Raw genomic sequence first — 25555 nt, 5'->3', positions numbered from 1 at the left:
TTCCCCCAAACCGCACACAGCACACACATTAACCCCCGTGGGATAGACAAGCTAGCTCCGGGCTCCTCATGGTGAGATTAGCATTGTAGCATTCTCCCTCATCATTAGCTATAAAAAGCTCCAGCCATTCGATGATGAGTAACAAGGGCTAAGGGAGATTTTTTTAGAAGCCTGCTTATTGTGCAGGGAGGGAAATTCTTATGAGGTTCTTTCCCTATGGAGACACAAAGAGTCTCCTTTGTGTCTCTGTCTCCACAGGGAACCACTGCTGGTTATCACATTATTGGCTTGCCTCACAGTGCGCTTTAACAGCGGGCGAGCATCGGCCGACACATCGCCTAATCGCCCAGTATCGCCTGGAATAATGCACTTCCGGAAAATTCGTCTGGCTGTCGCCCGCTGTTAAAACGTACTGTTAGGAATGTGACAAAAATATATATATATCCACAAATTCAAGTCTTCATGGGTTGAGTAATCAAAATGACATTTTGGGGGTGAACTATCCCTTTAAAGAGCAGATTGACAGCTGTGCGTTCTGCCAGGGGAACTGTGGATTATGAATGAAGGATTGGCTGAGTCTTGACACCCTACTGTAATCAACACTTTCATATAGTACAGCCAGAACAATGACAGATTGTTGAGTCTTGACACCTACTGTAATCAACACTTTTATATAGTATAGAGCCAGAACAATGACCAACCGTTTACCAATGTTTTGACCAATATTTTGAATTTTAAGAATCAATTATAATAACATAAAAGGCAATCTATTGTTGATGATTGTTTACAGAAACCTTTTTCCCCTATAATGCCCAAAATAGGGACACTTAATATACCGGTTTCATAAAACAAATTACCCCTAGTTCTTGCCTCTCAGTCTACACTGGCTACCAGTGGCGTTCAGAAACTGATTTTAAAATGATATTGTTTGTTTTTAAATCACTGGACGGACCACCTGTTCCATTCTTCCACCTGTTTATATTCTTCTTGACCTCCTGTCTCCTTCATACCACCCTGTAATCTTAGATCAGCAGACCCACTCCAGGACAAGGATCTTAGATCAGCAGACCCACTCCAGGACAAGGATCTTAGATCAGCAGACCCACTCCAGGACAAGGCTTGACCTCCTGTCTCCTTCATACCACCACCCTGTAATCTTAGATCAGCAGACCCACTCCAGGACAAGGATCTTAGATCAGCAGACCCACTCCAGGACAAGGCTTGACCTCCTGTCTCCTTCATACCACCACCCTGTAATCTTAGATCAGCAGACCCACTCCAGGACAAGGATCTTAGATCAGCAGACCCACTCCAGGACAAGGATCTTAGATCAGCAGACCCACTCCAGGACAAGGCTTGTAACGGAAGGCGATTATTAAATAGCTTGGTTGAATGCTTTATTCTGATTGGTCAATCGCTGAATTCAGCAGTGTATTATTTTGGGTTACACACCGGCCATTCTGACACGCTCATTACTAACCCTGTCCCTAACCCTAATTCTAACCCTACCCGCACACGGAAGCCACGTTGTCGGAATGGCGTTGCGTTTACTCTGTTATTTTGTGATAATGACAGCTTGGCTCAATATCCAACCGCTGTATAATCAAAGGCTCAGAGCACCTGCTCATATCAATTTGCACTGCTTGATTTTGTGCCATATCCAACATGTAAACACACATGTAATTTACAACTCAACATTGCTCTCAAGAATGTTTTTGAAAACATTTGAAGCGAGTAATACACAATGCAGTAACCAAAAATGTATTCTATTTGATCAACACGGTACTTGTTTTCCGAGGCGACTGTGTCGGACTTTCACTGAATACTTTCATTACTGCTTTTGTTGTTACTTTTGGGTCAATTTATGAATTAAATTATTAAGTAGTTGTGAAATAAGCGGGATAATATATTTCAGGATAATGAATTGCATTTCTATAGGGCTTTTCCAAGTGCTCAAAGCGCTTTACAATGGTTCATTCATTCATACATTGGGAGGTGAATCGGCGAACAGTCGATGCCAGCGTCCTGACTTCCCACATTCACACACCAATGGTGGCAAGCTCACACCGACCAACTCATTGGAGGCAATGTATAGGATTCAGTGTCTTTCCCAAGGACACTTCGACATGTGGACAGGAGGAGCCGGGATTCGAACCGCCGACCCAGGGATCATTGGACAACCTGCTCTACCTCCTGAGCCACAGCCGCCCTTTCACAGATTCACAGATTCTTCAGGATGATTAAACACACTCAGCTTACGTCTCTGTGTTTAATCATCCTGCCGGGCGTTAATTCTCAACAACTACCGGTGCAGCGTATATTATGACTTTGCTTATTATACAATGGCTTTTAGCTTTTTAAAGTACTGTAGGGCGTAGGCTATGTGAACCAGTTTTCTTTTTATAAATAAGGTTTATTGTATTATATTCTAAATAACGGCTCATATATCAGTCTGGCTCTAACATACAACATTAGAATGGATGGGTGACATCAATATGAATCGCTTCGTTTATTTGTGCAATAGAGCCTGGAAAAGATTCCATAGCCTCAAGTTTTTGTCTCAAAAAAGATTCTTCCATCCATATTGTTCCAAAAAACGCTGCCCAGTGACTATATTTCTCAAAGAGAAAAGTGAAATCCCTTGTCATGCTCAAGATAAATAGATTTTTTCCAAAAAGTGTACAGAAAGTCTTAAAATTATGTTTTTATGTGGCCACACCCACCAGTTCATTAAGTATACCTGGATTCCACCTTAGCACCACCCACCTGAACTTAAGCATCGCCCACAGCTGTTGTTGTATGATCATGGAGGAGAGTCTTTTGACTCAAAGGCTTTCATAGAAGAAACCAAAAATACACAGGGAAGACATATTTGAATATTATAACCACACCCGGGGGTCAATTAGAGTAATGTTAACTCCATAGTCACATACAAAACAGAAAAAGTACAAAATAAATCATGGCACTCCATCTTTAAGTAAAGTGTTACCACAAATCTTCATGCTTGCTCTATTTTGTCAAAGAGGAGTCTAGTGATCCATGAGAGTGCAAGAGAGATCCAGAAAAAGAAATAGATAGCTCAGCAAGGCGGACAATGTAATGTCTAACGTTGCCAATTATAACCCCATAAAGACCTGTTCCCAGCCACCAGCTGCGTGGTACAGCAGCATGATCTCAACACGCACATGTGTGACGCACGCATGCAAGCACGCACACAAACACAGTCACACACACACACACACACACACACACACACGCACACACGCAAACGCACACATACGCACACGCACACACACACGCAAACGCACACACGCACGCACGCACACGCAAACGCACGCACACACGCAAACGCACACACACACACACACACACACACACACACACACACACACACACACACACACACACACAGGGACCTTGTTGGAACCGGAATATCATTGCCATTACTCATTAGTGAACACGGGCCAAGTGTTTCTGTGTCCTCTCTTGAGTTGTGATCCACTCTCCCCCTCCAACGTTCATCCATCTCTCCTCCCTGGCACTCGATGTCGACACAACAAGGGGTGGAGCGCGCACCATCAACTTAGCACTCTCATTTAGCTCTGATTGATTTATAAACATGTGTTTATTGAGTAATAAAGTTGGGGGAAAAAATCTATAAAACATCAGACTTGGGATTGCCAAGACAAAATCTGCCGTCGTTCGAATGAAGCGGGCTTTACAGGACATTTTTCAAGAGGAAGAGTTAGGCCTGACTTACTTATACTAAATCAGTCTTTCTCGAGCGAAAACCTTGTCCTAAACCGTTACCCACAGACAGACGTAAGGTCACATAGCCAGTTTCAGAAATTTGCTAAAATAGCTACAGTACTACAACTTGCAGCTCACGTGGTGAGCTTGTTGATCAGCTATTTTCGCTACTTTTGCACGCCAGTCTTGTACGACAAGTAGTAACTTAGTAAGTAGCCTGGGGAACCAATGGTTAGCCTATAGCTGCCGTTTCTGTAGCGTGAGGCCGCTTGAAGTACGAGTACATCCCCCAGCAATGAAGTACAAGTACACCCCCTGGACATGACGCTAGTATGTCGCAGGGACTTGAAGTTGTCCCCAATCTGACCCTCGATGCTGACTGCCAAGCATCATTGGGTACCGTTCTTATAGTCTTTGCTATGTAGGGCTGTTACGGTTACAAATTGTCACACAAATATTTGCGATTAACATTTTAATTGTGTTTTTGGCTTTGAACATTGGAATGTATGAATACAAATTACATTTCAGATTGCCTTTAAAGGCCTCGTAATAAAAATTGCACAGGGCAGATATGACAAATAACTTTAATATACAAATAAATTACTGACATTTAATAATATTATACTTTTAAAGCAAATTGTGGAAATAGTGTGACGCGTTGTAAGCTTGTAGATGCCGTTTCTTCTTTTTTTTTATTTCCACGATTATAATAATTGACAATTATGTAATAATTGTGACAGGCCTGGAGTAGAGAGGCTGGGGAATTGGGAATTGGCTATACTAAATTGGGACTTGAAGGGGAGAAAATGTTTTTCTTTTGTCTTGAAGGGGCATGTTTTGCACAATAACAGTCTTTTCATTATGTCTGCCCACGATCTCTGATTCATACAGTAGGCTACGTTTACCTCAGTCACTGATACTAAAATCTGATATTTTATTTTTATTTTTTCTATGAACCTGTGACTTGACACCCATACTGTTATAAAACGGAAATAAAAAGATTTTGAAAAGAATAATTGTGACAGGCCTGTTATTATGACTCGGCCAGTGATTGAAGTTGAACCCCAACTTGCCAGCCTCAGGGCGGATACTCTGGTGGCCACTGCTAGTGTTGTATGACAAAAGTAGGGCATTAAAGTACGAGTATGAGTAAACAACAAGTTGAAAATGAGCGATACAAGGTTTCCACCCGGCACAGCGACGATATCTGTCAAGAATGCATGCTGTATACATGGAGGCACTGAAAGACCTGTTGTGAACCTCTGCAACAGAGCCAGCCATTATTCCAGAGGACCCAAAACCATGCAAGCGGCACCCAAATGAAAGCACTTCATCAAGTGCAAGAGAAAAAAAACAGTCTGTGCTTCCTTGCATTGTCAAATCTGTCATGCAAAATAAGCTCTCGATTACGCACGCACGCACGCACGCACGCACGCACGCACGCACGCACGCACGCACGCACGCACGCACACACACACACACAAATTTCCAGCCAACCTAGAGGGCTGCTGAATATTTACATGGATAGAAAACAAACTGAAGCATCTTGGACTAGTACAGCCCTGCCGTGTTGTTCTGTTCATGCAACTCAGAGGCTATTGTAGCAACTGAAAAACAACTGGGTCATATTAGCACAGCCCCCACTTATTCCAAGTATGCCTGACTCCATTAACAAAGTCATGATGATCTCCAGGTTATTGGATTGAAGCATAATTCCACCATATTGCTCTCTCATATATCTCTGCTCTCTCTCCAAAGTGTTCCACCGCACCTCCAGTCCAACCAGATGGCTTGTGTTTTCACTCATGTCAGCACTCAGGATCATTTGTTTGTTTGGTACAAACACTGTGAGACAGTCGGAGGAAAAACACGTCACCCGTTTTCCAAAAATCCCTTCTGTGGTGAGAGAGAGCTGCAGGAAAAGTGTCAGCCGTTGTTCAGGAACACTGTTGCCAGATTTTTGCAGAAATAAGCAGGTCTATGAAAACAAGCCCAAAATAAGCGACTATATAGGCCACATCAGCACTTTAAACCCATATGCATCTACAAGCTCACAGTCCCAACGCGTCGCATCGCAAGCTTGTGCAGTAGGTCTTTTTTTTAAGTGAAAATGTTTGAAACCATCTTAAATAATCAACTACACTAGAAACAAGCCCCCCAAAAAACACAACCCGCAACTACCAATAATGTACAAGCAACTTTACAGAAGAACAAGCCCAAAGTCGCTAGCTTACAATAAGCAGACATGGCAACACTGTTCAGGAAATCTCCAGAGGCTCTGGCCAATTATATGGTATGTTAATGGAACATAAACCCCTCTCTCTGAGAAACAGCTCTGGAACTTCAGAGAGGCTAGCCACACTAATGACCATTTGGCTCGGCGAGCGAAGAAATAAATAAATGAATAAACAATTAAAAACAAATCACCGGCCACAAAAAAATAAATAATCAGAGGACACATGTTGGTTTTCTTCCAAAACTGTGCGTGGTTTGGTTAGTTTTTTGGTGCTACTCACCATATTTGTTGTTGTTGTTCTCGGGGACTGGGGTGGTTCTGACTACCTCCTGAGAGTGTCCGTGTTTGGGAGGCCGGCCTCTAGGCAGACCCGACGACGAAGACAACTTCCCCGGCCGGGGGCCGCTTTGGCTCTCCATGCCTGTGAGGAGGGGAGAACCAAGAAACAAGAGAATCAACAGAGGGCTTTATTTGTCACTCACTCAGACAGGTTTGTACCTGTATGAACTAGCAAACTAAATGTTGGCGTGAAGCCGTGAACTGGTCGGCAAGACAACAACAATAACAACAACAATATAATATACACAAGATAATACTGGATTATAACAACTTTAAACAACCTTAAATGTCAAAAGAGACATTTTGGACGAAGAAGACAAATCAGTGTGGAGCCACAAATATATTTGAGCTTTAAAATGAAGGCAACATGGACTAATACATGTATAATATATTAGCCAAGTTACTAAATACAAATACAGGCTAACAAGCATTCACTAAATATGATCTTCTCGCAGGTCAAATATACAGATAATCGCGCAGCATTGGCAGTGAAAGCAAACAACTCTGTCCACGATCTATTGCATTCTCTGTTTTCCTCCTTCCTTAATATTTTCTTGTATTTGGAATTGCAACTCGCCAATAAACGTGTCACCATGTAAAGTTGACCTGAGTTGGCTCTGTTAGTTAATTAAGAAAAAGAACAAGAAAATAATATATAATAGGAATAAGATTTTAAAAGTACAGGTAAGAACCACACTTTAAATCATCTGTGAAAGGAAGAGATCCTTATTATTAGGGGATGTGCAACAAGGAACATTTAGAATTGGGGGGATGATTTATTATGAGATAGCTAGACTTTGTGGACGACGATACGCCGTCACATTTAGCAGCAGGGGGTGTACAATGGGGGATGTAAAAGTAATTAAGTCAGAGTGGCTTATTATCGGTATCGGCCAAGAACGAGGGCGTCTAGCCACTTTTTCCAAGCCCTAGACCCCCTGGGAGAAGGATTGCTGAGGTGGAGTGCAACATCTACCATCAGCTCCCAGCACTAACCGCACTTCTTACCCCAAGCCGTGTTACTCATACACTGAGGGTTGACGGTACCTTTGTTTAGACCGAATCCAAGTCCTTGTGGTCCAAAGACAATCGCTCTACCGACTGAGCTACCCAATTTATCAGGTTTATAGAATATGCAGTAAAGGTATGTACAACTATACATCAGTGTTCGGGTGTTTTTGCTTTGTAGTCTTGTTGCTTCCTTCCTTCCTGTAGTAAACGGCCATGCATACAACTCTGTTTAATTCCCTTCGGGAGCAAAAAAAAACAAGACACACAGAGAATAAAACTAGATGACTCAGGGCAAACATGAGCACAGCGTCTGCAGCTGTTCGCTGATGATGTTCCATCAGCTATAACACATTATTAGCAATGCAGCAGCCGCATCAATAGTTGATTACGACGCCGCCTTTGTTGTTCCAGACAAGACTAGACTACTATTCGTGTGGCCAGGCACACCGGTGGTGGCTGGTGGAGACTGGAATTGGAGGTTATCCGAGTTGAGGCACGCACACATCATCTGGAGTTGTAACGAGGGTGCGACCTTCCATGTTTCATTTCTAAATCAATACTTTCACTTACACACCAACTCCATGCTCTGCCAATTAGACTAGAGGGGAGTCACAGGGACACAGGGAGGGAGGAGGGGGGGCATAGAACGAGAGAGAGAGACACAGAGAGAGATTAGAGAAAGAGAAGGAGCACTTTAAGGACAAGCTCGCAGCCTTGAGTCCTTGAGTAGGCCTCACGTCTTTCTGTATTATGGATCGAGACAAGCAGGGATGCATTTCCTGGTCAGGTCACATGGTCAGCAGCAGAACAAACTACAGTCTCAGGTTAAAGTCACACAGTGAAGCCAGATTTATAACCTCATTGTACGATAATGTCACGCGCCAATGGAAATAGCCGATCTACAAGATCACAGCGTTGTGAGCTTGTGCTTTGGCTATTTTTGCCAAATGTCATTATTGCACCCTATAATATATGGATTCATTTTATCCTGCAATGCATCATACAATAGCAAATTCTACATGATCATCATGCATTGCACCGAAGGACAAATGTCGACATTGAACTCTACCGGCACGTTTTTAATTATGCAACAGCAATGACGCTTTTTTTATTTATTTCACTGATGAGTTCCCTATATGATGTCCTACATAGAACTCCCTATATAGCCTACGTATAGGGAGTAGTGAATGAGAGTGATTTCAGACAGACAGCACAGGAGTGTCTTTTTCTACTGTGAGAATACCATACATCTCCTTCTTGTTCTCCATTCTGTAGCCTTCATGTCTCAATCCACACAGCAAGCTGGTGGAAGAAGGAAGGAAGCTATGAGCCGTGGATATTATTGGCGGCACAGGGCCCCCCCAGCAGCACAGGCCCCCCCCAGCAGCACGGAACAGCCCTTAATGGATGGAAACTGACTGATGGCTAATTATGCTAAGTGGGATTGATTACGGTACCGACATGCTTTCTCTTTAGCGCGTATTGGTGTCGTTCTCCTAATGAATTACAACAGCACACAAAGGGTCACTCATTGGAGTCTTCTCCTCACCCGGTATCCGTTTACACGCCACGCTATTCAGTGGCCGTTGAGTGATGATGCCAGCGGGCGCGGGTCCTCCCAGGCACTGGCTGACTGCGTGCTCGCTGTCTTTTGCATCACGTTGTACTGAAGCTACCATCAGTGTTGCCACGTATTATTATAAGCGACTTTTGGCTTGTTTTTCAGTAAAAGTCACTTGTAACTACTGGTAGTTGCCTTTTTTGGGGGGGGCTTGTTTCTCCATTGTAGTTGCTTATTTGGGCTTGTTTCCTAAATGGTGTATAAACCAGTTACATTTTTCATGTCAAGGACCCCCCCCCCCCCCCCCCCCCCCTTAAAAACAAATACTGTATCTGTATCGGAAACGTATCGGTATCGGCCCTTATTTGTCATATCGGGTCATATCGGTATCTGCGAATATGCCAGTCTAACCACCGATCCGACACAGGGGTAAGAGGTTGACACTATGATTTGCAGGTAAATTAAATGTCGGGCATGTGGAGTTTGCTTTGGAGTTGCCCAAACTGCAAGTGCACATTTGATTGAGGAATCTGCTATAAACACATCACGAGATATATAGCTAGATAGCTATAAACACAACACAAGATCACAACACTGGTATCGGTATTCGGTATCGGTATCGGCTAACACAGAAATTGTGGTATCGGGATCGGAAACAAAAAATGTGTATCGGGACATTCCTACTTGTGAGCTTGTAGATCTCCGTTTTCAAATAGCCACTACATATACAGTAGGTTTCAAGTGCTCGTGTGAGCTATAGTCTCTTCTTTTGGGCTTGTTTTCACATCGCGACGCATTGTGGGCTTATACGGTAGATCTGTTATTTTCAAATAGCCGGTGGATATAATATGTCTAAAGAGGTGGTTTTCAACTTGAGGGGGTTCCAGGTCCTCCCCAGCTAAATGATGGAGAGCTGGTAACAAAATAGACCCTTATAGATCTGTAACTCTTGAGAACGTAAAATGAAACCAAATGGACCATTTGGTTTCATTTTACATTTTGCATTACTTAATTTACAAGAAGACTGCACAATTAGAGATTTTCTTTTTTTGATCAACATTTGCCCACTATCGCTCCTATGGTACGGCATCAATACAGCATGGAATTGTGGACAAAATCGTATCCAACGACAACAAAATATTCTTTAGTTGTGGGTCTGAGAGGCTAATGTCGTCAAATGGTGGTCTGTGGGTCAAATACCACATAAAGAATGGACCTTGATATGAAAATGGTTGAAGACCACTGGTCTAAAGTGCTCATGTGGCCTATAGTCGGTGTCGCTTCTTTTGGGTTTATTTTCATAGACCTGGTTGCTTATTTCTCTCGCAAAATTGACGTTTGGAGTTTGAGTTTACAGTAGAGTAGACAATTGTGTGATGAAATAACTCAAGTCAGGACACACGGTCGTGCACACACACACGCGCATACACACACACACACACACACACAGACACACACACATGCGCGCGCGCGTGTAGATGCTTCTCCGTGATCTAGCATATAAAAAATATTATGGCAGAAAAGGGAGGAATAGTTCACGTCATCCCCACATAAAATACAACTTCCTGTCACTGTGTGAGGCAGAGAGAGGAGAGGAGTTGACAGAAAAAGTTCACACAAAAAAGAAACTAGCTAGTCTATAGCTAGCGAGAGAGAGAGAGGGGGGGGGGGGGGGGGTACTAATATTAAACCCAAAAGGAATGTCATTGTAGTTTTTTGCTTTAAATAACCATATATGGAAAACTATTTGATTACTACACTACACTACACTGTGGTTTGTTATGCCCACGAGAAGAAAGAAAGGAGAAATGTCATAACAGTCAGCTGACCAATCAGCCATAATAAACACCTGCACGTGGCATGTTGCCACTGTGTATGAACTTCAACATGCTTACAGTCAGAGCTGCCATATACAGTAGCTAGCTACAGTAACACACAGTGTACAGTTGTACAGTATGTGTGTAAAACAAACACAGTAGTGTCATGTTGGTTCTCTGTTGAAATGAGTAGAAACCTGGCGTTCCTCGTCTAAAACAAAACACATGGTTCTCAAAGAGGGGGTCCAGGGACGCTCAGGGTTCCTTAAGGGTCTAAATGGACCCTTACAGGTCTGTAACTTTGACAGTATACAAAAACAAAGGTTGGAGAACCATTGATCAAGAACACTGTTTCTCAAAGTGGGGGTCCAGGCAGGGACCCCCACATGGGTTCTGGGGGGGTTGAACTTAGCAAAATGAGACGATTTAACCACATTATGCCTGCATTTGTTTCACACCTTCAAAAATAATAATAATAATAATAATAAGTTTAAAAAGCTGTAGGCCTACATTAAGCTCAATTGGAAATTTGTAGATATGGACATTTGATTTTTCTTTTACATTTATGTTTAATGGCCTGGCCCAAAACATATGGACGCCACACCAGGTTGAAACAAGTGGTTAATTGCACTGTTATTTCATCAGCTATATTCAGATATCAAACAGTAGGCTTCACACTCTCTCTACACAGTATTAGACAGTTGTAACAATCCTGGACTTAATCTAATAAGATAACTATTAAATATGCTGCTATGGTGGAGGTCCCCACAGCACAGCTCGACAGCTGTCATACAATCTTATTCAAGTGAGGGTCCCTGACAACAATAATGAGAAAATGTTTTGACAGCCACACTAGTCCAGAAGGCCACACCTACCTGGATGGTCGGGGAGTCACCCAGCAAAGCCAAAGAGAGAGACAGAGAGTGGGGGTCACTCACCCACGTGGTGGGTGGGTGCCGGGTGGCACCGGGGGTCAGGCGATAGGCAGCAGGCAGGCAGGCAGGCTGGCAGTTGATCCCCCCTCCCCACCAATGTTATATTACATGGCAATCACACCTGTCCTGCTGCCGCGCGGTCGCACGAAGACGACTCCGTTTGGGGAGGAGGAAGAGGAGGAGGAGGAGAAGAGGGGGGGTGCTCTCAAAGGAAGGACAGTCACTGTCTCTGAGCGTCGTATCCCCCCTACCACCCCCCCACTCTGCAGAAGACGACGAGAAGAGAGGGGAGCAGAGAAAACAGGAGCTGCGGAGTCAGACGCCACAAATGACAAACATATCTCTTAAAATATAATCCCGGTTAGTTTCACCTCCTCGGTGTCCAGTCGCCCCCCACCACCACCTCCTCCCCACCTCCTCCTCCTCTCCCCTGCATTAATATGTGTACCACGAGGCACTTCTTCCAACCAGCTCCTCCGTCGACTCGGCGTTGAGGAAGAAACAGTCCAGAAATGTCATGAAAAATACGCAGCTGGGGATAAACACGGTCCCCCTCCCCGGCCGGCCCGGCTCCTCGGGGAAAATAAAAATAAAAAATACAGGACGGTTTTATACGGGCAGTGAAGCAAAATGGCGACTTTATTACGAAGGGGGAGTGTAAAAAAAATCCTTTGCTTGCGCTGTGGAAGCTAAAGGGAGGCACAGAAATATGTTTAGTGCAGTAATGTCGACGGCTTGCCAGACAGTTGGTTAGAGAGTAAAAGAAAACCGAGCGAAGGTCGAAAGAAAATCACCGGAACGGCTCCATATGTCGGTCGCTTTGGCCACACTCCACGGTTCCTTTACCTCGGTATTATTTGGCTTTTAATATACGGATATTATCTTCGAGTGCGGCCGTGTGTACAGTATTACTGTACTGTGTGTGTGTGTGCGTGCGTGCTTGTGTGTGTGTGTTGGTTGGCTCATGCGCGTATCCCACTCCACCTTTGACAGTTGCAACTACAGTCGTTCTTGAGGCAACTTGCAAACTCTCGCGTTATTATTATTATCATCATCATCATCAATATCCAATCCAAGCCAGTGATAATATTAAAGAAGGGTTTGTTTCTACAGTCTTAATAAATCCGGTACTAAAAACTAAACCCCGTCATCATCGACGTAACTTGCGTGCGTTCATGACGAAAAGGGAAAAGAAAATAGATCAGGTTTAAATTCCATAAATCAGCCTTTGAATCTAATTGCAGCTAAATGTTATATCCCCCATTCACCATTGCATGCATCCATATGCATATTCACTCTGCCAGCCTTGGCGAGCAGAGACTCATGTGTGCAGGTTATTACAGCTTAAGGCACAAGCTATATCCTATACATCTGCGGCTACTGCACTGATTGTCACATATCCTAGGCTACTGTAAGCTGTAAGGGTTTTCCATGCACGGTCACTATAGCATTCCCTAAATAACAAATACACTCCAAAGTCCAAACTGCAGGGAAATCCTGCAAATTAGGCTAGCCCTCCTTCATATAAAGTAGCCTATAAACAACTGTCTGCAATGCTTCTGCTTTGCTCCTCTCTATAGTCTATATCAATATTTTCACAAAAAATTGGACACAATCCAAAGTCACTGACACTGTTTAATGCACTGGCTAATGGCTATTAAAAACACTGATGTTAATGCCAGCCTAATTACATATATAGACTCCCAATAAGTCATTGGAATATTCGATTTTTCTGCATGCATGCAGTGCGCCTTGCTGCAACCTGTGAACTGAAACTTTGCAGCATTTAAATCAAAATGATTAATGTTTAACATGTGTCCTGCATGTATTATTGTGGTTACTGTACTACAAGCCACCACAGAGTGAGTCGTAGCATGGCATCATGCTGGCATCATAACCAAACCACTTACCCATGTGGTTCTAAAACTTTTTCATTTCAAGGACCTCCCATGAATTGTGTAGGCTATTTGGCTGCTGACCCCATCTAAAAATCTGTTGTGCCAGGGACCTCGAGAAGCAATAGTTGAGTTAAAAATGTTAGCTTAAAGATTCTCATACATTCTCATAAGATTGTGACGCTATTATTAACTAATTTGGCTGGGGACCCCCTGGTATCCCCCCCCAAGGACCCCTGGGGGTCCCCGGACCCCACTTTGAGAACCAGTGCACTAAACAGTGGGAGATCTCTGTATTTGATTGGTTCTACTCATCATGACCTAATATTTCCTATAGCCTATAATAATTACTCATTTGAAACCATGATGTAATCCAGCTGAACTGTTTTCAACACTGGCCAGTGGAGGGCAGGGTAGACTCATTTTTACTGTAGTCTAGTGTAGTCTAATATTTCATGGAATCTCAGGAACTTTACAATGTTTTTCTATGTAGTGTTTTTTTAATACTGAACTTTGAATACTACATGCAGTAGACAAACATTTCTGTGGTTGGTTCTTTTATATATCCTAATAATTATTTAATTATATAATAAAAACATATTTTTCTTTCCTTTGCTTGATGTTCTGTGTAATGCATATTGAATGGCCTTGTTGTTGAAATGTGCTACTATACAAATAAAATAATAAATCTGCGTTGCCTTGCCTAAATCTTCAAAAACCTCAAAGTCCTCACATCGAGAAGGAATTCAGATTTTCTTTGATATTATGGCCAAGTAGTCTGACTGTCTACGCGTATCACCCACTAGGGGGCAGTGGTGTCTTTTTGTTAGACAAAACTATCACAACACTTAACTAGAAATGCACTCTGTCGAGGTGCCAACTTGCGCCTTGCACACAAGTATGCCATACATGGCCTACTTGGGGTCCCCAGCTAAATGACTAGTAGGCCTAGATTGATTTCTGTATAATGAATTACCACTATTATCACCAATTCATCTTTTTGTCACATAAGCCTAAAATTGAATAGGCAATATAATTTAAACCACAACATATTCGGGGTCATAGGATAGAATCATTTGAAATAGGGCTACATCATTAGCCTGGTTAATAAACCAGACCGAATCAGCGGTTGGCAAAAAAAATGTTGCCTGCCAGCGGATTAGGGTCTGGCGAGGCTCAGTAGCACGCCTCTTTCCTACAACCGAGAACAGGTCGGGCCAATCGGGACACGGTATGCAATATGGGCGGGCTTTGGTACAGTGACGTTCAATGCTTGAGACCTTTGACTGACAGTAGCTCTGACCAATTGCGTCAAAGAGAAAATGTTTGAACCCGCCCCCGGGAAATGAAATCCAAGTGGAGCCAGCCCAGACTAATATACCGCGACAGTGTTGTGTGATATTAGTCTGGCTTATTAGCCAGGCTACTACATCATAGCCTCCATCCATCCATCTTCAACCGCTTAGCCTATCTGTAGTCGGGTCGCGGGCCGGGGGCAACAGATCCACCAGAGAGCTCCAGACTTCCCTCTCCAACTCATCCTTGGTCTACCCTGGGGTCTTCTTCCATGCAGCGGGACGTGCATCGAGGACCTCCCTATAGGGAGACGCTCGAGAGGCATCCTAACCAGATGCCCGAACCATAAGCTGGCTCCTTCAAGCGAAGAAGCAGCAACTCTACTCCATAAGTCTCTCCCGTGTGACTAAACTTCTCACCGTAAGGGAGATGCCAGCCACCCGTCTGAGAAAACTCATTTTGGCTGCTTATATCCGCGACCTTTTTCTTTCGGTCATGTCATGACCCACGTACACTTCATGACCATATACAGTAGGTGAGAGTGGGAACGAAGATTGCTCGGTGTAGACAGAGAGCTTTGCCTGGTTCAGCTCTCTTTTCGTCACAGCAATTTCAATACCGCCCCTGCTGCTCCGATTCTCCGGCAAATCTCCTTATCCGTAGTCCGTACTCCCCTCACTTGTGAACAAGACCCAGAGGTACTTAAACTCCTTCACCTGGGGTAATGTCTCATTCCCTACTTGGACATCATACAACCTAAAGTACTCAATTTAGGAGTCTGATATGAGATGAGAAAGACAATCCATATATTCCCCTGGGAGACACCCAGCTGGTCCATTATTTCACGATAAGTAAAAACAATCACACCCGTGTGAAGTGAGGGGCGCTTTACCAACCCTTATCATCTTACATCAACACAATATCATAACATAATATGCATATGCCGATTTGCTCAGTGACAGACAAAACAAACATTAAACTCTGTCCATTGTCAATAGCGTTTTTAATGTTTGTCTAGACAAGACAAACATTAAACCTGTATAGGCTATAAAAGGGGCTAGCGCCCCTCAAACAAAGAAGAAAAAGAGCAGATCTACGAGCTCAAGCGTGGCATCATGCGACCATTGTGAGCTTCTAAATTTTAGTTTTGGTGCTGCCTAATCGCCTGACTCCTACCACTAGGAGGTGACTTGTGACCCAATTTTACCATAATAACCATCAATCAAAGTTATGTAATAGGCCTAATAGATAGCATGTTATTTAGACAGATGCCAGGTTCAATATTGACCTGGCATGCTATAGTTTGTATAGTTTCAATGTAGCCTACATATATATTTTTTAATATTATTATAATGTTTAGACTGATAGCTTCGTGGTTTATCTATGATCCTAGATTACTGATGGCACTACACTGTCTCTATGCATTAGATATATTACCTTGTGTTTATCTTGCTTATTGTAAATCACTCTAGATTAAGAGCATCTGCTAAATACTTAAATTGTAAGTTGTCTCAAGACACTTAGAGCAGATACCTGACATTGTAAATCCCCTTTAACGGCAAGAAACCATGCAGAACCATGACTCTTGTGGTCGCCCACGGGGGAAAGAGAGAGGGAGAGGGCAGAGAGGCAGCGAGAGACAAGCAATTGCAACAACAATAGTAAACACCAATGATGGCAATAACAATAATAGCAGCCAGGTATAACAATAGCATAATGTAATATAATAGTACAATATAATATAAGATCAGTCCACAGCCGTGTTCCGTGGAAACCCTTGATCTGTAGCCAGCGGCTCATAATTACTGGTGTCCAGAAGTAGCCTAGCTATATTATATGATCCACAGGGAGCTGTGATGATAGTCCAATAACACTCTGCAGCTGTGTTCAATAGCACTAACAATAGCAAGTATAACAATAGAGTATATTATAGTACTATAGTGGCTGCTTCCCTAGTCATGTTCCATGGAAGAGAAGAGTGGTTGTCAGAAAACATCTGCAGGAGACCAAAGGGGAGCTGGGGAGCTAAATGTAATTTTCCCCTTTTGTACATAACAGTGTCTGTATTTTGTTGATGACATGTACAGTAAGCTTGTGTTCATTTTTGTAGCCTATACCGGTATGCTATGTTGATGCATAGAATGGAACCACAATGGAAACAAGTTCCCAGGACGTTTTGTTATCCTTTTAGCTTTAATTTCACATGCTGTGTAAATGTAATATAAATAAAGTATTCAACCAATACAAATAATAATAATTATGAATAAATAAATAAAATAAACATTTCCAAATTCATATATGTATTTGGCTGTGGAGGAGGACCCCCATCTCAAAACATGTTTTGTATCATGAGAGAAGATTCATGTTGCTAATCATTAATCAGGCCTTATATTATACAGTGCCTGACTGACAGCTGCTATGCCGTGGATGGCCTGCAGCGAGTGTAAAGCCTGCAGTGATGGAGCTGAGGCCGCCTCCCGCTGCGCCCCTCTGTGTCTTTAATGCTACTTAATGAGCACTTCAGGCAGGGCCTTGTTTGACCGGGGATAAATCCTGTTACTGTGGCACTGATTTACATCCCCCATCTCTCTCTCTCTCTCTCTCTCTCTCTCTCTCTCTCTCTCTCTCTCTCTCTCTCTCTGCTGCTGCTGAGCAGGCAAAGGTCTGTTTAATGGCTTATGGAATTGGCCTCACAGCAAGGGACTGAGCATATACACACAAACACACTCACACTCACACCCACCCACACCCACACGCACACGCACACACACACACACACACACACACGCATTCACACGCACACGCACACACACACACACACACACACACACACACACACACACACACACACACACACGCGCGCGCGTGCGCGCACACACACAGTGTCACACACACATACGGACAGGGACACGAACACCACACACACGGTCACAGACACATATAGGTGTCGTGCACCCAAGATAGCTGATCTACAACCAAAAATCTCCTCGCACATCATGATCAGCGATAGCAGTGCCCAACTAAAATAAAAGCTAAATCAAGCATACAGTAAACATTTTTACAACCTTTCTTCTACAACCAGGAGAATTGTCTTACGATCCTACTAGGCCTACAGTATAGTTTTGCATGGGGACATTTGACCCTCTCAAATAAATAACGGTAATGGGTCACACACACCAAGACATTTGGCCCTCTCAAATAATAATAATACAAGTGTACACGAATGCACGCACGCACACACGCACGCAAATAACACATTGCTGTAAACAACACCCCCAATTAACTGCGATCCTCAACAGTGCAATCGACCCAGCTGCTCAGAGGAGATATGCTCTGTTAATAATGACACGGCCACTGTTGACTGGATGTGTTTATCAAGGCAGTAGCACCCATATACCACACATGACTCCATGCCATTTACAGGTAGGATGATGCTCAGCGGCCCGCGATAATCGTTTCCCCATTTGTACGCATCTGAGCGTGCATGTGTCTTCAGTGGGGGGAAGCTGTTTGGCATTCATGGGGCCTGAATGCGGGGTTACAATGCAAGGTGCCCATGGCGACATAATCTCTTACTAACATTATCTGTACTAAATGTCACATTCGATCCCTGTTACTCAGGCCATTTTTATCAAACTGTTCCTTCTCTGCACTTTATCTACTCGCATACCGTAGATAAGATATGCACACACACACACACACACACACACACACACACACACACACACACACACACAGTGACATCAGTAGGGAGCGCAGACGAGGATTTACTAGCCTATCGGGTTGCAACTCGGACGGCACGAGTCAGCGCAAGTGAACGACGCGGCAACTCGCTCGCTTTAGCTCGCTCGGCGGTGTCTCTTGTGGCTCAAGTTCGCTTGAGACGGCGCGCCTCCATCGCGGACTAGTAGCGTAGCGGTAGCGCTCCCTAACCCACTGATGTCACTCCCTGGTGAAAGTATTGGGAGGAAAACACACTTTGCGTCTGGGACATGGAAGCTCGACACTCTACAATAGCATTCGGAGATTATGGAATAGTTGTCTCTGGCTACGTGAGACTATACCCTAACCCTAACCCGGTTATGACCGTTGTACCCTTTGGACTTGTCTGTCTGTCTGTCTGTCTGTCTGTCTGTTCCTTTTATGCCCATATATGGAGCTCTGTGTCAGTGGTATATGCTCAAATATGGAGTCCTGGCCTGTCTTGTCTATAACGTCAGTACTGAGACGACCACTCGACTGAATTACCACTTGGTGTATCACCTCGATATCGGGTCATTCGTATGCCAAGTTTGAAGTCGATATCAGTCCAATCGGCGGTTCTGGACAACCGGCACTCCGTTAGGCCTATCAGTCGGATTGGCGGTACGATCGATATGCCTGTTTGACGATATTTTGGACATATTTTGGACATATTTTGGACATTTTGGATATTTTGGACATGAAGCGACGATATACTTAACATGCACATAATCTTTTTCATGTATAGGACAGAGAGCAGTAGTCACTGGAATGCATGAGTAATAATGCAATAATGAAAGAGGCAGAAGTGGGGGGAGGTTAAAAGAGTTTCCGTGTAACATAGCCTGCAGTAATTCCTTGTTATGGTTTGAGCAGGTTACGAGGGGGGGGTCGTTAGGGATTTGAGGAGGGGATAGCTGAGGTGATTCAGTTTTGCTGCACTTAAATAAAAACCACTGGTGCACTGCTGGACTGCACTGTGGTGTGTGTGTGTGTGTGTGTGGGTGTGTGTGTGTGTGTGTGTGTGTGTGTGTGTGTGTGTGTGTGTGTGTGTGTGTGTGTGCGTGCACAAAGACTGAGAAAGAGAGATGCTGATGCAGACAGATCCTTTGTCCTTTTATGCTATACATGATACTGCTACAGAGCCACGGCACAGAAGTGCTTCAGTTTATGTATGAGTTTAATCTAAAAAGACAGCTTTCAACATGTTCCATGTTCATTTACATCTGTAAAGCAGATACATCTCCCTTTTTTTGCATACCATATCAAACCAACAAACAAACAATATACAGCCATGATCTCACATAAAGTAAACCAAAAGACATGTCTATTTACATCAGGGAAGGGTCTCAAAATAATAATATTAATTTAGAAAAACAGACATCACGTGTCCCTTTTTAACAGTCAGTTACTTGATTTCTCCGAGGTGTCCTTCTCAAAAGACGGATGTAAGGATGTAAGGGGGAGGGGAGCGTTGCACTGTACAATCCATAGGTGTTAATTTATCCATCTGTGGGTCCGGGGCCAGGGACCCCCAGGGGTCCTCGAGGGAGCTCCAGGGGGTCCCCAGCTGATAGTTAGATAGACAGATTTATCGTTGTGAGTTATTTGGTTACACTTGTGCACTCTCAGTTATATTTACACCGAGGATTACACTGTGTGGAAGTGTGAGTATGTGTGTGTGTGTGTGTGTGTGTGTGTGTGTGTGTGTGTGTGTGTGTGTGTGTGTGTGTGCGTGCGTGCGTGCGTGCGTGCGTGCGTGCGTGCGTACGTGCGTACGTGTGTGGTCGAGCAAGCGTTTCTCGACTGCGATGATAGAGGCGTCACGCGGCTGTGGAGACTTGCTGTCCAGTGGGCGAGGGTTCAAAGGCGATGTCATTCACAAGTACCGCTGGAACTCTTTGCGTCTGGTCAGGGACCGGTCTTCACAGGGATGATGGAGGGAGGCCGGCCCAGGCCACTATTTTGAAATCACAGTGTGTGTCACAGCCAGGGGGACAGAGTTGGCGATGCACAGCAGAACAGAACAGAAGGTTGTCCCACATCTTAAATGATGACATACAGAGGGACATTGAGCCGTTGGAAATATATGGGATCATCGACTGACTAATGCCTTATTTTATGCTGTATACATTACGTCTGTGTCACGCGCCGAAAATAGCCAAGCTCGCAGATCGGCAGTATTCTGCGCTTGACAGTCTTGCGAAGAAGTATACGTCAGGCTTAACACCGCCACTGGAAAAGGGCAAACGTGGGCAATATGCATGTACACTGCATACTACGTACAGTACACATACTGATGCATTCCAACTGATTCTCAAATTATTTCTCATGCGGTGTACTGCTATGAAGCACCCTTCGTTGGTATGCTATATTATCACTTAAATCAGTGGTTCTCAAACATTGTCATTTTCATATGCAAACTGATGTACAGTATTAGGCTGGGGACCCCATTTGAAAAGTTTGTGCCAGGGACCCCCATAAGAGAAGATTTTGTTATGTCACGTACTTCTGCAACTGTCGATACTGATACTGCAATACTTTTGTACTTTTACTCAAGTACATTTTGAATTCCAGAGTGACTTTTACTTGTAACAGAATACTTCTATATTGCAGTATTGATACATTTACTTTAGTAAAACATTTTTTTGACTGGAATCCAGTCAGCAAAGTAGGGTAAATAGGGTTTAAGTGATTAACGGTAGAAGTGGTTATCTGGTGAAATAATAGAGAAATTAAAGAGAAATGAAACTGCTCCTCATTTTCACTGGGGACCTGACTTAAGATTATTGCTTTATCAAATCTACAGAACACAAACCAGACAACATTACAGGGCTGTATGTCTTCTTGATCCATTCCATTAATAAAAGACTATAGTTACAATATGCACAAGAGCTACAGTGTCTATTATTCTACAAAGTTCATCTTACAGTATATATATATAGTTTGTCGCTGACATACTGCAGTTCGTTTCACAGTACAGAGAGAGAGAGGGGGATAAGTGGGATTGACATAATTCTGCACATGATTATGAACAGGCTTACAAAAGAGTGAGAATAACCCGAATAAGGGCTGGGCAATATATGGACAAAATCAAATGACTTTTACATTTTGTCCACCACTTTCAAAAAACAATATATAAAAAAAGAAAATAAATAGCAGATCAACAAGTGCATCAACGATGTGATGAATTTTGAGCTTGTAGATGAGATATTTCTTAAAGGGCGTAAAGGGGCGTGAACCCCCAGTCTGATATTGTAGTTTGTTTTCCAGTTCAGGTTAAAAAACAACAGCAGATGAAAAACATGGCAGGCTATAAGCAACACAGCTGCAAATCTAACACATTACGAGTGTGTTAGATTTTCGTACAGGTGTGTCCATGAGCCAAAGGCATGCCAATATGCAAGCATGATAGACAGTATTGACACACCTAAAATTTAACACACCCATTATTAATTTGATTAACTGCAGCTGTGCCATATCATGATGTTACGATATCGAAAACCCCAGACGATATCTGGTCTCACATTGATATAATATGGAGATATTGCCGAGCCCTAGACAAGAATGTGCTTCAGGGGTAAAGAGTGCTCTTGTGTTGGACTTTGTCATGTGATATACCGGTATCAAAACTACAATGCATATTCCAAAAATGAAAATCCTGAGAGGAGAATGCACTGTAAGGAGAGTACTGACTGAACCATATTCACTGAAATGCAATTAGGGCCCAGCATCTTGTCCAGAAGTTAAAGGGGGTGTCAGTGATATTATAATTATTATTTTTTATTTGATATTGTTTGAATAAGTGTTAAATAGCTCTATATTCTGATACTAATCATTGAGCGCCTCTAGCCTATGGCAGGCCAGTCTGGTGCATCTCAGAAGCAGGACAGGTATCATGAGAAAAGGAGGCACTGGAGCAGCTCAGACAATTTAGACCCTTACTTTATTAACAGGATACAGATAAAAAGCGACAACGTTTCGATGTTTCAGTTACATCTTGGTCAGGTGCGACAACGTTTCGATGTTTCAGTTACATCTTCGTCAGGTGACCTGACGAAGATGTAACTGAAACATCGAAACGTTGTCGCTGTTTACCTGTACCTTGTTAATAAAGTAAGGGCCTAAATTGACTAATCATTGAGTGTTTGTTCAGTAACAGCCTAGGGGTCTCCCTGTCTGTCCAGGTCTTAAACACAAAACACAAAACAATGAACTGGAACACTGTATACATTTGAAGCTGATAAATGGGTTCTCTCTCCTGATTGGATGAAATTGGTGAGCAAGCTTCGCAGCTGATAAATGGGTTCTCTCTCCTTATTGGATGAAATTGGTGAGCACGCTTCACAACATGTCGCAGTGTGACGCATTGTGAAGCTTGTACAGCTGCAATTATTATTTTTTCTTTCTTTTTTTACACATACAACAAACTTTTAAATGTTTGAATAGGACAAAGTATCGGCCCAAACATCGGTAATCGGTGGACTCTCCGAAATCAGGATTGCATCAGACCCAAAGATCTGTCATCAGTCAGGCTCTATGCCGGTGATTGGTCCATGTAGTCACTGGACGGGACAGAATGGGATGTGGGCGGGGGGAGTGAATCTTCTATATGTCTTTGTTACAGTGACCCCTCCCTGCTTTGAAGGGGGGGGGGGGGGGGGCTTTGTCTCCACGCCATGCAGGCAGCGTCTGTAAAACCAAGTTGGCCGTGTTGAACTGGAAATCCTCCTCCGGGGCGGTTGGCATGTAGTCTATAGAGGCCTGTCCTTTCCCCCTTTCACACACCGGTTTTCCGTCCATCCTTGGACAGCAGCTCTCCTGTGTGACTCCTGGGGACGCGTTGTTGTTGTGACAGGGGAAGAGGAGGAGGAGGGTAGAGGGGAGGGCTGCTGCCAAATGGAAGAGGAGGAGGAGGGTAGAGGGGAGGGCTGCTGCCAAATGGGGGCCAGAGGAGCTAAGAGAAGTTTCCAAAGGAGGCTGCAGAGGAGAAAAGAGAGCAAGAGAGGGGAATACATGATTACGATTTGAATAGATAGAAATGCCAGAGAGGGCTGAACTGCAGCGCTGAATTGTATCTGTTGCTCTGCCCTAAGGTTACCCAGAATCCTCATAGATACTAGAGGTGAATACAAACTATGTCGCTCTGTCTCTCTCTCTCTCACACACACCCACACACACACACACACACACACACACACACACACACACACACACACACACACACACACACACACAGACAACCCCTTGGCTTGTACCTCTGCCCTTTTTGTTTACCCTGTGCGATAAGTCTCTCTCATCTCAACCTTTGAATTTCAAGTCTTTCCAAAGTTGTTTGTTCATGACCCTGTCTAGCTCCCCAAGTACAGCGCAGGTTTTACCCAGTCACAGCTGAAAATAAGTATATTTTAAACTGATCATTATGTCCCCATTGTTTTCTATTCATCAGTTTATGTTCTGGCAATTCCGTTCACCCTTTGCAAACTGGGCTCCCCATAGTTCATGGGCCAGGTGAGATGTCTGTACCACCATTTATAGTGACTAAATCTATTTATAGTCAGGAATAGACTACGTGACAACCAGGAATAGTCTGGTGACTAGTAGTAATAGTCTGTTATGACTCTGGCATGTCTTCTGGTCACATACTGTAATCTGTAATATGTAATCTACAGTAAATGAATAAAACAGTTTTTAAGAAGTGGTGAAAATAGCAGATCTACAAGATCTGTCTGTAATAGGCCTACATTTATACTTTTAATCATCTCTTACATCAGGGATCTTCATTTCATTACATTTTTATTTATTTATTCGGATTCATGCAAGAAAAAGTTGATTAAAACAAAAAATCACACCCGTGTGAACTGAGTGGTGTAAGGTTTTATATAGACTGATCAGCTGTGGTCTTACGTAATGTCTGACGTAATGAAATCACAACCGTGTGAACTGGGTGACCATAGCAACCATGCTCATTTTTTGGTACGAACAGACAGACAGACAAACTAACAAAGCCAGTTGTAGGAGTGGTTTACACCACTCAAAAAGAAAGAAAGAAATATATTAAATTATATTCACTAGTCCATACCCGTTCGGGAATATGACATACCTAAAGTATGAGCAGAGTTTGCTTTGTGTGGTGTGTACATGCATTGCATTTGTATTAGTGAGCATCCCAAAGTAGTAGTAGCAACTATTAGCACCATTCAGGTGAATATGTTTTACTTTTATTATTGTCTCCACCAGGCCGAAGACATGGGGAGAGAGTATGTTTTCTGCACACACACTCCTTGAATGCCACAGCTGAACCTCTGACTCCATCCTGATTGGCTAATATTGGCTTCCAAAGTTCGCAGGAGTGCTCAGTTTCAAACAAAATGCCGCAAATCATGAACACATCGTGTGATTTCCGTGAAATTGTGCACGCACATTCCCACTAGGCCGAGGAACAATACATGTTTATATTTCTCCTAAACATTTTGCCAAACATCACACACACCCCTGTCCTCCTGGTGGAGACCTGTGCCCAGAAGGGCACCTTTTCTAGTTTATAACATAAACATATACAATATACGGTAACATCACAATATGTATTATATTGCCTATAGGCAACCACAATCCCCAGGATTGCATTGCCAATGCCTGTGTGAAAATTCAGATAAATTCACCATTTGTCCGAATTCTGACTAACCAGCAAGCTCTATCTGCCTTTGTTTTCCGCCCTGGTTCCGCCTTTGTTTACGGTGTGTTGAATTTGCTAAAACATCATTTTTGGAAAAAAACGAAAAACAAACATGATATGCCCAGTCACCATGCTGCACCTGTGATGTTCCTTTTGACTGACACCAAGTCTAAAAAACATGTTATTTCAATGGTAGTGGATGAGAGAAAGGATTTTTGTCCAACCACAAAACGGCAACCAATGGGTGCGAAGAGGGGCACAACCACGGGCGGGACTTGATAAAGGGTGAATTACTCCA

At 43.3% G+C, this 25555-nt stretch overlaps 1 protein-coding gene across 5 annotated transcripts in view; it reads right to left on the bottom strand.

The window, feature by feature from the left end:
* znf512b (zinc finger protein 512B) overlaps positions 1 to 12003 on the bottom strand; it is an 86269-nt gene extending 74266 nt beyond the window's left edge. For 4 of the 5 annotated variants that reach the window (XM_079492844.1, XM_079492843.1, XM_079492846.1 and 1 more), the window contains exons 1-2: positions 11590 to 12003; positions 6267 to 6407 (exon numbers count right to left, since the gene is read on the bottom strand). In XM_079492844.1, the coding sequence (XP_079348970.1) occupies positions 6267 to 6405 (139 nt within the window). In that variant the 5' untranslated portion in view covers positions 6406 to 6407; positions 11590 to 12003. The remainder of the gene's footprint in view (positions 1 to 6266; positions 6408 to 11589) is intronic. The other variant, XM_079492845.1, reaches the window with a different exon arrangement.
* Between the last annotated feature and the right edge of the window lie 13552 nt (positions 12004 to 25555).

Source organism: Electrona antarctica (genome assembly GCF_951216825.1).
Source record: "Electrona antarctica genome assembly, chromosome: 2".
Classification (NCBI taxonomy): Eukaryota; Metazoa; Chordata; class Actinopteri; order Myctophiformes; family Myctophidae; genus Electrona; species Electrona antarctica.
The sequence above is the reverse complement of the archived record's forward strand: the minus strand, read 5'-3'. Positions and strand labels throughout refer to the sequence as shown.